General features: G+C 42.0%; 3 protein-coding genes across 4 annotated transcripts; 1 reads left to right on the top strand and 2 right to left on the bottom strand.

Moving 5' to 3' along the window:
- Positions 1–50: 50 nt before the first annotated feature.
- Positions 51–5,147, bottom strand: zbtb33 (zinc finger and BTB domain containing 33). The gene is made up of 2 exons (XM_069694244.1): positions 4,829–5,147; positions 51–3,751 (listed from the first exon to the last, which is right to left on the bottom strand). The coding sequence occupies exon 2, from the start codon at positions 3,747–3,749 to the stop codon at positions 1,842–1,844; it is 1,908 nt and encodes a 635-aa protein (XP_069550345.1). The 5' UTR covers positions 3,750–3,751; positions 4,829–5,147; the 3' UTR covers positions 51–1,841.
- Positions 5,148–6,558: 1,411 nt separating this feature from the next.
- nkap (NFKB activating protein) lies at positions 6,559–9,899 on the top strand. 2 transcript variants are annotated; one of them, XM_069694253.1, is made up of 8 exons: positions 6,559–7,147; positions 7,597–7,677; positions 7,818–7,882; positions 7,970–8,065; positions 8,153–8,192; positions 8,266–8,457; positions 9,096–9,245; positions 9,436–9,899. In XM_069694253.1, exons 1-8 carry the CDS (start codon positions 6,708–6,710, stop codon positions 9,608–9,610), a joined length of 1,239 nt encoding a protein of 412 aa, XP_069550354.1. In that variant the 5' UTR covers positions 6,559–6,707; the 3' UTR covers positions 9,611–9,899. The 2 variants fall into 2 exon arrangements, with proteins under 2 accessions (XP_069550354.1, XP_069550353.1); XM_069694252.1 differs by having other exon boundaries at positions 7,967–8,065.
- Positions 9,900–10,747: 848 nt separating this feature from the next.
- ndufa1 (NADH:ubiquinone oxidoreductase subunit A1) lies at positions 10,748–12,682 on the bottom strand. The gene is made up of 3 exons (XM_069694237.1): positions 12,474–12,682; positions 12,280–12,369; positions 10,748–10,910 (listed from the first exon to the last, which is right to left on the bottom strand). The coding sequence occupies exons 1-3, from the start codon at positions 12,573–12,575 to the stop codon at positions 10,890–10,892; spliced, it is 213 nt and encodes a 70-aa protein (XP_069550338.1). The 5' UTR covers positions 12,576–12,682; the 3' UTR covers positions 10,748–10,889.
- Positions 12,683–13,279: the final 597 nt, after the last annotated feature.

Raw genomic sequence — 13,279 nt, 5'->3', positions numbered from 1 at the left:
GTGTTTCCTTGTTGTGTGTGTGTGTGTGTCATAATGCGAAATTTGCCAGATGCTTTATGGATGTCGCCTTTGATGAGGTGCGTTATGTTTATTGCCCACACTCCTGAGATAATAACCATGTTTAAAGTTATACCTGCTTAATATTCAAATGTTAGCATTTTCATATTTTTTTCCACCGAGAACTGTGTTGAATGTTAAAGTTGCCGCAGTTCTCTCCATAAGCTTCGTCGAAAACATTTTGATTTGGAAGAAAGAAGGGAATACATGTCCAAGTTAACTTTAGTTACACAAACATATGCAGTTCTTCACATCAATGCTAATCTGTTTATTGAAAAACAAAACCTGCATGATTTAATTGAATGACAAGACACACAATAGATTCCCATGTTAGCACTACTTTTACTTGTACTAACCAATCACTACCTTCCGACACAAAGGAAAAACAACAGAAAAGTAAAAATATTACCAGAAAAAAGAAGACAAATCTTCTGCCTGATTCAATACTCAGTGCTCTATATATATATGTGGACCGAAATAATCCTGTTTATGTCAATCCTTATCATCACATTTGCCAAAATCTCTCGCCAACGCCAAGATTTTGGCATTAAATAACATTTGAATTCATAAACAAGATGGAAATGGAAAGAAATAAAAAATATACAGGTGTTTTAAAAATAAAACAAAAGTGCCTAATTGACAAAAAAATGTAAATGTTTTTTTTTTAAGCCAATTAAAATTTGTATAAATGTTTATCCTCCCTGCCCAAAGACCCACGCATGACGTTGCTGACCAAAACATAATGAAAAATTGATTTCGGATCATGGTTAACCATCTCGTACAGAATTAAGATTAAAATGGGAATGAAAATCATCGTCCGTTTACATCTGATCCTCAGATCCAGACTGAGCTTCATGATTGTGTCGATGATGGATCTGAGCAACCTTGATTTATGTCACTACGAGGCACACGTATCCTGGTTACATACAAGAAAAACGAATGGAGTGAGGTTTCACTCTCTTAAATAGGTAACCCCGTTTCCATTTCATGAAGCGGGCCTCAGCTGGCTGCTCGGGGTCATTTTTCGGATTTAGGCGGCTCGGCCTAAAATGTTAAAAACCCGACAGGAGACGATTCAAATGTCTAACGTGTCACTTTGTCCTTCAGCTGACATCTTCCGGCTCATACATTTAAACCGATGACCCAAAAAAAATAAATCTGGGCATGAAAGAGCAATGACTTCATACCGTGAAAATGACATGATTTCCTGCCTTTTCATTGCAGCTGCTGAGTTATACCTTAAACAACCCCCCCCCTCCCCCCTCCACTTTTGTTTTTCCGGGGCACCTTATAATTTCATATGTGGAATTATAATCATTATTAGGAAGTTTTCATGATTCTGGTGCACGTGAAACACTTCTATGTCTGTTTTTGCTCATGTTTTTATCATTTTATCCAATGATATAAAAGATCAAGGCTATTAGAAAAGCAGAGTAACACGAGCGAAGGAACGGTCACATTACACATCCAGCCTGAAACTATTCGCTCCTTCAACTTCAATTAAAGCCGCCCGACTTGACTCGTGGTAGTTTGCTGCGACCTGCTGGCAGATTCACAGTTGAGAGCCTTCAAAAATTAGTCTAGAGGGCATCATCATCATCATCGTCGTCGTCGTCACTGTTACTACAGACAGCCAAGTTCATTGAGCTGGAAGTCTAACGTGACCGTATCTTAAGCTGACACCATCAAGAATTACACAAACAAATTGTTGACGCGGAACCAAAGCGAAAAAAACAGGAGGGGCACCTAAAAGGCACAGATAAACAAGGAGGAGCACGTGTTGCTCAGTACGTCTCTGGAATAACAAAGTCAAACTCTTTGGCTGCCTGTGCAGGAGTGTTCATGGTCGACCCCGGTTGGGCGCTGGTCTGAGGCGGCATGTGAGCGTCGGGTTCGACGAAGATGTCGTCCCAGTTCAGCATCCTGCTCTGGGTGGAGGAGTGGACGGCTTCTCCGACGGTGGTTATGTGATGCACGCTGCCGTCCTCGGATATGACGGGGACGCCGGGCCCGTCGGTAATCCACGAGTACGACTTCATCTGCACCGTTTTACACGGCAGCAGACGGTACAGGTTGTTGTCGGCGTCGTCTTTCTCTTTCCTGCCGCTGGGATCCTGATTGTGGGCTTGCTTGCAGTGAGTGGAGAGCAGCTGGTAGTTTATGAACATTTGATTGCACAACAAGCACTGGTACCGCCGCTCGCCCGTGTGGTGGATTTCGTGTTTAGTTCTGTACTCGGCCAGAGCAAAGACCTTGTTGCAGTAGCGGCACGGGTACTTCTTTTCCCACGAGTGCGTGTTGAAGTGGCGGCGGAGGCTCGGCAGACACACGTAGGGGCGCTTGCAGACGATGCACACGAAGAAAGTCTTCCCGTCCATGATGAGCTCGTAGTGATCCTCCAGCTCCGTCTTGGTCTTCTTCTTGTTTGGTCCGGCCTTGGGTGACACGGGTGTTTTATCGAAGGGTTTCAGAGGTGTTGCCATCAAAGCTCTCTTCCCTTTGCTGGCTTTGGAGCCTCCTTCGCCCGGATCTTCCTTCACTGGGACAATGTCGTAAGTATTTTCTCCAATATTGGCGTAAACTTTACAGCCTGATGAAATGGAATCGATTTCGGTGGCCGTGTTGAGGGTCACTGTCTTTTTTGCTGCCATAGCAGGTTTGGGAATGTTACTTTGAATTGCTGATCTTTCGGACAAATCAAGGAGCCTTATTTTGGAATCCCCTGCTTGAGCTGAAGTGGAAACTTGCTTCTTGTGGACTCCCATGATGTCGCTGTTTTCAGAGGACTGAGAGGCACTCGATGGCTCCGGGGTTAAACTGCTCGGCCTGGCTGGTGTCGTGGGAGCACTTCCTGAGGAAACTCTTGCAGGGGAAGACGAGTTGTTGGAGTTGTTAGAGTTGTTGGAGTTGGAGTTGTTGGAGCTGCTGTCCGGACTGCGCAGAGGGCTGCTGTTCGGCAAACTGGGGTCGGGAACACTGACACTGGGAGGCTTTGTTTTAACGGGGGTGGTGGCCTTTTCTCCCTCCTTTGCAACGGCTTGATTTGTTTCTTCATTTTGGTTTGATGTGACATTTTCTGAATCAGCTTTATCCACATCAGTGACCTCACCAGAGTTGGCTTTCTCAGTGCCTGCTTTGGTTTGACCGTCCGTATGCGAGACAAACATAACATCACTGTCCGAGTCGTCCTCGGTACCTGCAGGTTTGTTTGTCTGATTGAACTCCTCCGCGGATATGGAGAAGGACTCCGTGATGATCGGCATCATCTCTGTGGCCGTGTCACTTTTGTTTCCCGTCTCCTTCGACAAACCAGGCAGACCCTTCACTTGTGACAACGGTGAACCCAAGTTTGCAATGAATTTCACACCCAGTATTTGTCCCGCACTTATGAGCTCCTCGAGCATGTCGGAACGGACACGGATGATCTTGGAGCTGTAGACGTAGTTGAGAATCTGCTCAAAGACTTCTGGCCTGATGAAGTTCAACTCGATCACTTGTCCGGCGACGCTGAAGAGCTGGTGGAAGTACGTGCTGGAGGCAGACAGGATGGTTTTGTGAGCTCGAAATTTCCTGTCCTGTATGATGATGGTGACGTCGCAAAACAACCCATGACTTCGCTGGTCATTCATGGACTTCAGCACAGCTGCCGAATACTGTGTGTCGGTCGCAGATATCAGCTTTAGACTCGGCATGTCTGCAGAAAGAGAAAACGAAAAAAGGACAAGTGAATACCGCAGTTCTGAATCGACGGGGGCAAACGCTCGAATGGATTACGGCACCGTGCAAAAAAAAAAATATCGCGCAGGTGCTTGAACAAATCCTTTCGCCAAAGAGTTGGCTGAAGTTCAGTTTTGGACAGCCAATTATCACAGATAAGGCAGCAGGACAAGAATACCTGGACCTCCCACAGGGTTTGTTACAGGAAGCTTTAGTCTCAAACACCTCCGACTTGTTACATACTCTCACTTTCCAGTGTTATTATCTGGCTATAACCTTTGCGGTATCATACTTTCAGTAAACCTTACATCCACGACAGTTGTGGGGGTTTTTTTTTTTGTTTTTTTCAGGAAGACTGTCTTGACGGTGTTGATTCAAGTCTGTGATCATTCAGGCTGCAGCTCGAGGTGCTGTTGAAATGTAATTCCGTCATACCGAGACAGCAATAATGTTTACTATCACTGAGTGACAAATTAAACGAGAACAATACCAATAAAACGGCCTCGCCGGTTGCCAAGTTGATCAAAACAGTTTCATCAATAAACTTCATTTGCTCGTTCACTAAACCCTGACTGTACCCGATACATTTACCACTATTAAGGCGCAATTACAAATTCATTGGACAATTAACTTTAAGCTCAGCAGTGAGAAGATGAATGAAAATACCAAGGTTTGTACAAAAAAAAAAAAAAAAGAAAAAAAAAAGACGTTTCCTTAGCTGGCGTCAGCTACAAGGTTAGTTGAACGAGGAAACTGGCTTGAAACTTTAGATTCACGTGAAATTGCATTTTTAACGGAGAAAGCATCTGCTTTGACAAATCTATTCGTATTTTTAATTTTTTTATAGCGTTTTTTTATTTTTTTTTATTTGAACGCAATATTCACCCGCTGATGTTAGCTTGCTAACAAAAGGTAACGCGATCTTAAAGGGGGCGGCGCGGCCTACGGGGTTAGCATCTGGTTAGCATCGTTAGCTGCTACTACAATGAAAGGTTTCCGATCTCTCGCAGCAGCGTGTGGAAAATAACAGCATTTTTCTTTTTTTTTTTTTTACCTGCAACCGCGGTGCTTTCGCCAGGACCGGTGCCGCCTCCGGTGTTAATTAACTTTGCGCTGGCTATAAACAATGGCTAACGAGAGCAGCTGATCTTCACCGCTTCCCGTTTAAACCTCATCGGCCGCAAGGAGTCGCCGTCGTGGAGGATTTAACAAAACGTCAAAAAAAATCGACACGAGGTAGCGTTAAAAAGACATTTTACAAAACAGGCCGACTCCACACACACGCACCTTTAAAAAAAAAAAAAAAAAAATAACGGTGAAACCGTGTCTGGATGTTATTTGAGCAGAAAAGTGTTTACTTTTTACACACCGGGTTTCAGTCGGGATAACTTCCGGTTCATCCGGCTCACCTTCAAAATAAAAGTGCAAAGCGACTTTACGTTATTGCATTTAGCTGACGCTTTTTTAAAAATATTTTTTTTTTTTTTTTTTTTTATCCAAAGCGATTTACAATAAGTGCATTTCAACCGTGAGGGTAATATAAGCTCAGAAACATTGAATGATTTATTTAATTACCAGTGGAGCTCTGGACAGGCTCAGGTTCATGTACATACTAAACTTCTCCGCGTGTTTGGCATTATAATGCCGCTTCACGTTATATTCCTTGAATAAAAACTTTCTGTCTGCAGATGAGGCACGTGGCAGCCTTATTCAACTCCGTTAAAAAAAAAAAAAGTACTCTTTAGCCAGTTTCTCCTCAGTCGGTTTGTTCACGGGCTGCACTTTTATTTTCATTGTAACTGTATAATTGGATATATTGGTTTACCGAGCTGCTCTTTGTCGTTACAAAACCACTTCAGCCACTTTAAAATTAGAGCACAGCATCCAAAACTAATTTACTTTGTATGGTTGATGGTCAAATCCCCATAATCCACCTTTTTTTTTGTTGAAGTTTCCCGGTAGTGACATTTGTTTCCCAGGATGACGAAGGCATGCCCCGCCCTAGTCTGCCGCTGATTGGCCCTCCCCTAATTATAACGAGCCAATCGAGGCAGAGTACGCCGGTTCACGCCTTCGCCGTCCTAGGAAAAGATTTAAAGAAGTGTTGAGCATTTAAATGCAACCGGACTTTGTGCTTTTACATCCACAACATAAACACTTTTAGTTACAGAGCTTACCAGTAACACACAGCTAAGTCAACCTCCGTGCCAAGAGGTTAATAATAACACTGTCCACTTTAAAATTATATAATTTGTTTTCATTGTTATTTTGATATGAATGAAATTTATATTTCATATTTCTTTCTTATCTTTTGCCCCTTAATCTGTTCTGTTCTTTTTGCATTTGGTTGCAGTTTGTTTTTGCATCGTCAGATAATACTGTATGTTTATATAGTATTGAATCAGCAACTCTTTAAACATGCTTTTGTAAGTGCTTCATAGGCATAACAACTGAAACAAATGTACAAAGGGGTTACAATAGAAATTCTGCAATTAAAAAAATAAAATAAAATAGAAAAAAATATCAATACAAACCAATCAAAAATAAATCACATTTTAAATGTAATTAAAAGGTCAGCAGCTGTCACAGCCAGTATCAACTATAGTTTAAATAATACTTTTAAAGCTACATGATACTGAAGAATATTTTTAAGATCTTATTGTTCTCACTAGTTTTCTGGATTTTTAAAAAAAAAATTTTTAAACAATTTTGACAAATTTATATTATAAGTGGAAGCGGAACGATGTGTGGTATGTTAGGAGGAGCACCGGTGTCTATTTGGGGACGGACGCATCAGCACTTCCGGTTATTGGACGCTTGCTGAACGAAAAGAAACCTGATAGCGACATCTTGTTATTCTCCCTTTAGACATTATATTTGATTTCCTATCTCGGTCCTGTCGTTTCGTTTTAAGTCTACAGCGATCAGAGGCCATGCCTCTGGCGGATAGGTCGAGCTCGGACAGTGGCGGGGAGCCTCGGAGTCCTCGGGCCCGGAGACCTCGGACCCGCTCCCGCAGCCGCAGCCGCCACCGCACCGGCAGCCGTGAACGGAGTCTGTCCCCGGACAGCTTCGGGCCCAAACTCCCGAAGCCGCGCAACAGGGAGAGAGAACGCGAGGAGCGCGAGAGTCGGTTCCGAGAGGCGAGGACTATCAGACGGATCCGCATAGGAAGCCCCCGTCGCAGCCGCTCCCGGTCCAGGGAGCGGCACAACAACAACAACAACAACGGCGGCGGCGGCAACAACAACCACAACAACTGGTCCGAGCAGCGGGACGCTCCTGGAAAACACGGCAGCTTCAGAGATGATTATTATTACGAGCAGCAGAGGGACGACGCTCAGAGACAGAGACAGGAGGCGTTTATTGCCAGGTAGGAAAGTCCTCCGTCGGGAAGAAACTTGTAAGAGAGAGACACAGGAGTTCATCCTTAAAAACAAGATGAGTGTCACAGTCAGGGCCGGGAGATGACATCAATATCGAAATATTAATAGATATTTTTTTTGACATCGATGTGTATTATATCAGTGTAAATTAAATGTGTATGTATATAAGGATATTAACAATGAATGAGGGGCCAAATTGCAGTCTAGCAAATGTAGCTGAGGGAATTTATAAAATAGTCGATATAGTTTCATTAAAGTCCTTGTATGTTCAAAGAGAGAAAACAATGTTCTCCGTTTATATTTTGTGTGTAATTTTTCTTTCTAAGAATCGGTAAGATTCTCAGATGGAAGCCGTCGCGCTAATCTCAATGATGTTTGTTATATTCGACCTGTAAGACGGTTAAACGACGGGGATTTGTCTGTCTTTCTGTTCCAGGCGCCTGCAGGAGAGGGAGAGGATCGGGGAGCTCGGTTGTCCCGAAGTTTGGGGATATTCACCCAGAGTGAAAGAACCAGAGTAAGTCAAGAATCCCCCTCCCCCTTTCACAATGACATTTTATTTGCATGTTCTTGTTTCTGGAGAAGCGTCAGACGTTTCTCTGTGTTTGTTCGGTCGCGGAGAGCTTTCATTCCAGTCTTGTCTTTTCTCGCCGTCAGCTCTGATGAATTCACACCCGTTGAAGAAGATGAGAAAAACAGCAGCTCCGAATCGAGCTCCGAAGGTACGCAGCGTTTGAACACCTGCATTACAGTGACGCTGTGTGTCAGTTTGAATTTATTAAAGCAAACCTGTCCGTGATTAACAGAAGACAGGAAGAAGAAAAAGAAGAAGAAGAAGAAGAAGTCCAAGAAGAAAAAGAACAAGAAGCACTCGGAGGAAAGTGAGCTGGAGTCGGATTCAGAAGGTAAGACGGTTCTGATTTATTTAAAGTCATTTATGGAAACGCTTATCAAAGCTTTGTCAGCTGAACTCTCGCGTTTGGTTCTTTCAGAAGAAATAAAGAAGAAGAAGAAGAAAAAGAAGAGCAAAAAGTAGGTCCTGTTGTGCAGGTACGTGCCAGCGTCGTTCACACGGAGACGTTTTAACCGACACGTTTCTGAACAGGTCGAAGAAGTCCAAGAAGAAGAAGGCGAAGAAGAGCCGTAAGGAGTCCAGCAACTCCAGCAGCGAAGAGTCGGAGGAGGAAGAGGAGGATCTCAGCGGAGTGATGTGGGTGGAGAAGTCCTGCATGGACGAAGACATGGTCGGCCCCGAAGCACCGCTCACTCAACAGTCGCAGGACGACCGACCTCTGGAGTGAGTCTCTTCATCGCTCGCGTTTCTTTTTGCATTATGTTCACGTGACTCTGCCCGAGAACTTTCACAGTAAAAGCTCTCTGTTCACAGGGATGTTAGAAAAACTTGATTTTTTTTTTTTTTTTTTTTCCCTGAAGTTAAAAGGTTACAGGAATCTTTTTATATATTTGTGCTGTTTCTGTTGTCAGATTATTGCACCACAACACAAAACATGCAGAGAAAATAAGTGACCATGTCGGTATCAGCCAGTTAAAAACAAAATAAGATAATTTGGTATAAAATCAAGTGCTACAGTTTAAGTAATTGAACATTTTTCATGACTGTTTGATCGTTTTAGTCATTTTCTCAAGCAAAAAAAAACAAAACATCGAAGAATGAATTTGTTCCAGCTCCTCAAATGTAACAAAAAAACAAACATCCTTAAAGAAAAGGAATTTTCTTGCTTTTATTTGACTCTTTTTAGATCAAACTGCTGATTGATTGATTGATTGATTGATTGATTGATAACAAGAATATTTGTTTCGTTGCAGCTGAAGACGGTTTCTTTTCCACTGTGGCTTGTATTTTTTTCTACGCCCGTGTCTCATGACGTGAATGCAGCCACTTGTCTTGATGAGATCCTCTTTGTCTTCCTCCAGTTTTGGTCACGCACTGTTGCCGGGTGAAGGCGCTGCGATGGCGGAGTACGTGAAAGCCGGCAAACGCATCCCGAGAAGAGGAGAGATCGGTCTCACCAGCGACGAGATAGCCAACTTTGAGAAGTCTGGTTACGTGATGAGCGGCAGCAGGTACGCAATGTTTATCACAGTCAACTTCCTTAAATGGAGGATGATGGGAATTTTTTTTTTCCCGTTGCACCGAAGTGAAGACAAGTCGACATATTACGAGTGTAAAGATTCTATAATAACAATATATCTACAAAGTGTATTGCGTTTTAAAAATGCAACTTTTGACACGTCTTCAAACGTCCCCGTGCAGACATCGTCGTATGGAGGCCGTGCGTCTGAGAAAGGAAAACCAGATCTACAGCGCGGATGAAAAGAGAGCTCTGGCGTCGTTCAACCAGGAGGAGAGGAGGAAGAGGGAGAGCAAGATCCTGTCCAGCTTCAGGGAGATGGTGTACAGGAAAACCAAAGGCAAGGAGGAGAAGTGAGCGTCACGTCTCCGCAAAGTTTTCCCTTCGCTCGTCCTCTCTGTTGGACACGTTTTTATTTTCCGTCTGTCGACTTGAGACGTAACGTTTTCTTTCTGTAAGAATACCCCGCATTCAGTTTCCACGCCGTGAAGGGAATTTAATGGGAAACAAACATGTCTGAAAAGTATTCCGTTGTATTATGGTATTCTCCATCTGTTTTAATCACTGGGACTAATTTTTCATTCTTTATTTCCTCTTGTAAATTTCTGAGAATACTCCCGAACACAACGGTAAATAAATTTTTTTTACTATCAAGTCCTTCTGTCATTTTCATTTCTGTCTGTACTTTGGAGGAATTTTACTAAAGACAATGTCAATGTAAGGTAAATGTTTCCAGTTATTTGTTTGTAAAAAGGCAAAGATGAGAGAAACATCCGAAAAACTTCAAATTTAACTGTGGCATATATTTTATTTTCTGCTTTCCTGTTTAGTCTATGATAACAGGACCTCTCACATTTAGCGTTCAACCTGCTGGAGGTGTTAAAACTCCATTTCAGGACCACTGAAGCCAAGAATATTTTTGTAATATTACATTTTGATTGACCATTGACCCACAAACTAATCAGTTCAGCCTTAAGTACAAATTAATGTTTGTGCCAAATTTGAAGAAAGTTTCTGAAGATCACAATTATTGACCAGAAAATGTGCCTTCGTCAAAGCATAAAAATTATTTTCATCATCAATATGTAATATTTTAAAGGAATCAATTATAAGTCTGTTAAATGCTCATCGCACCTTCAAATGTCATTTTGTCATAGAAATACCTCGACGCCGTAGACGAGCAGCAAATCCTCCGATTTTAGAGAAAGTATTTTTCTGACGTGTCACTTCAACTTAATAGTTAATCCTGTATTGATTTTCTAGTGATCATCTAATTAATGAACTGATTAATTCATAACATTTCAACTGTACATTTAAGATGTATCACAGCTCCAGAATGACAGTGTCTGGTCTCTCAGCAGATACTGCGATATTCATACAGTTCTGTCGAACACCACACACACACACACACACACACACACACACACACACTCTCTCTCTCTCTCTCTCTCTCTCTCATCTGTTGCCGGTAGAAATCAACAGAAGGAGCCTGAACAGATTTCCAGTATGGAACAGTTTAATTAAGAACAACTGCCTGAAAAGACTGGAAAAAAAACAAACAACTGAATGTTAAATATAATCTTTCAATGTACAGCAAAGAACTTTCTTCTCGTCTGGTCCTCCGTATTCTTCCTCATCAGTGGATGTTCTCAAGTCCCTGGTGAGAAAATAGAAAAGATCATCAGATCACAGTTTTTATTCATCAGCGGTCTGCAAGACAACAGATGTTCTTACTTCCACGTAGCTTTCGATTTCAGATCAGTTGACTTTTGTACCAAAATCATCTGTTAACACACGACTGACACCTCCAACCTCCCCTGTTGGATCTGCTATAAATTACACCTTTAGCATCTTTATTAGGTTTCATTAATTCTGGTGACCAAAGTGTAATTTCTAGCAGTCTTCTGTCCTCCACCAAACTCAGCACAGTTCTCATTAACCAGAATAAGTGACGGTATCTGTGCAAAGTTCTGCTCTTCCTGTGTGGTAATTAGGCTGAGAGCATGTTTTTATTTACAAAATGTATATGCTATTGTACGCTTTGCCAAAAAAAGAGTCTTTAGGGAGACATTTTATTTTACATTTGATGGTGTGTAAAGGCCAATTTACACGTCCACTGTTCAGTGTACATTGTTCAGCACATGCGGTTCCATTAATTATACAATTTTAGGTACACGTCGGCCCGCGACGTGTACACGGCCGGGAAAAGAATGAATTGGCGTTCACTGAACCTACGAAGGCCGCAAACGTGAAAGGCCCTCTCTAAAGCCAGTGTTTGGCTTGTCCCCTCTGGGCTACAGTAGAAACATGGCCTAGTGTGGAGGACAGGCTCCCTACGGAAATACAAAGAGCTCAATGCAAGGTAACACAGTGATTCCTATATTTAGGTGATTATACAAAAATGTAAACATCATTTTAAAAATTACATTTTATTTCTGCCAATAGAACCACTTAAATCCTATATACCGGTCTTTTAAAAAATGACAGGCTCTAATCTGATTGTTCAGTAATGGGTCATAGTCCAACTATTAGTTCTTTGCTAACTTTGACAGGATATTAAATAAATACAGATATCTTACACTTGATATCGTTGAAGTGCATCAGCATGTCTCACAAATACAACGCTGTTCACAGACAAATTAAGGATCTCGCCATTACACGAGACATTTTCAAATATCTTTTGCTCCATGAAGTGATATCCTGACTCTGAATGAACTAAAAAGATGGTTTTTTTTTAAATTTATTATTATTATTTATTTATTTATCCAAAGCAAACATCTTTACAGTTGTTTTTCAAAAATGTGTCGACGATACCATGTCTATTGTCTGCTTTTTAAATATCTACTGTATGGGGGGGTTGGTTTTTTTTTTAGAAACTGACGGCAGTACAAACGGGGAAATGTATTTAAATCCTGCAAAACCACTGGATTTCTTTGGAGAATGTGCACAAGTAACATCATTATTATTATTATTATTATTATTATTATTATATTATGGACACATGGAGACGCGTCAATGAGACTCACCTTGGAGTCAAAGTGGCGTCCCGTTTCCGACACTCGCCTGTCTCTCTCCAACAGATACCACTGCCACGGAATCCGAGCGACCCTCTTCTCCTGCGGGGAGGACAGGACGGGACACTTTAATTCAGCTGTTTAAATTAAAGCAGGACAACACGCTTTACAACACGAGCACGGCGAGTACGCAGCGTCGCGCTCACCTTTCCTCCGTTGGTGAGCTTGTGGATCTGTGCGGTGGCGATGCCGGGGAGGATCAGACACACGGTCATAATGCCGAGACCCGGCAGGATTTCATACCACATGATGACAAGGAGCAACTCTTGAGGCCACCGCAGACAGTTTATTTTTGCTAGGAAGCCAACAAAATGTCGACCGTCCTGATGACCTACGTTCCACCTACCGGAAAAAGGAAGACACTTCCGGTGCATCTTTTTCAAAATAAAAGTGCCAAAAGCTTAATAGAACTGACTGGCAAAGAGCGGGATATTATCAAGGGGTCAGATTATTACACATACGAAATTGATGGGATTTTATTTGTAACTAGATACTGTAATTCATTTTTTTTTTTTTTGAAAGATAACATGTGCAGTCAAACAAAGCAATGTCAGACATTTTTGCATTTTTGGAGGCTTTATCATATTCAAAAACTCATGAAAGTTGGTGCACACATCTAGGCCCGCACAGGTTTTATGCATGGTTCGCATGGTTTCCTCAATAAACCAGACTATTCACGGGTAAGCCATATGGTACACGGAGGGCAATTCCCTCTAAGGTTAAGCCACACGGGTTTGGGTTTGTACATGCATTCATACTAATAACAAACCAAAGGTGAACAACAATACAAAACTCAAACAAAAATTTAAAAAAATAGCCCAAAAGAGACTTCTTTTTTTTCCACATTTCGGACAACACAGTGGTGCACTGGTTAAAGCAGTTGCCTCCCAGTGAGAAGTAACTTGAGGCATGCATGTCAGTTCAAAAAAAAAGGTCATACTCCCAAAAATGA

This window comes from Brachyistius frenatus, unplaced genomic scaffold (genome assembly GCF_029030835.1).
Source record: "Brachyistius frenatus isolate BFR_SWC_R1_liver_20210118 unplaced genomic scaffold, ASM2903083v1 Contig_17, whole genome shotgun sequence".
In the NCBI taxonomy this organism is placed as follows: domain Eukaryota; kingdom Metazoa; phylum Chordata; class Actinopteri; family Embiotocidae; genus Brachyistius; species Brachyistius frenatus.
This window is presented reverse-complemented; position numbering and strand designations above follow the sequence as displayed.

Coding starts and splice junctions, on each gene's coding strand:
- zbtb33 (XM_069694244.1), bottom strand. CDS start 3,749: ATGCCGAGTCTAAAGCTGATATCTGCGACCGACACACAGTATTCGGCA.
- nkap (XM_069694252.1), top strand. CDS start 6,708: ATGCCTCTGGCGGATAGGTCGAGCTCGGACAGTGGCGGGGAGCCTCGG. Junction 7,883..7,966: donor CTCCGAATCGAGCTCCGAAG/GTACGCAGCGTT, acceptor CGTGATTAACAG/AAGACAGGAAGAAGAAAAAG. Junction 8,066..8,152: donor GCTGGAGTCGGATTCAGAAG/GTAAGACGGTTC, acceptor TGGTTCTTTCAG/AAGAAATAAAGAAGAAGAAG.
- ndufa1 (XM_069694237.1), bottom strand. CDS start 12,575: ATGTGGTATGAAATCCTGCCGGGTCTCGGCATTATGACCGTGTGTCTG. Junction 12,370..12,473: donor AGCTCACCAACGGAGGAAAG/GTGAGCGCGACG, acceptor TCCTCCCCGCAG/GAGAAGAGGGTCGCTCGGAT. Junction 10,911..12,279: donor GACGCCACTTTGACTCCAAG/GTGAGTCTCATT, acceptor TTTTCTCACCAG/GGACTTGAGAACATCCACTG.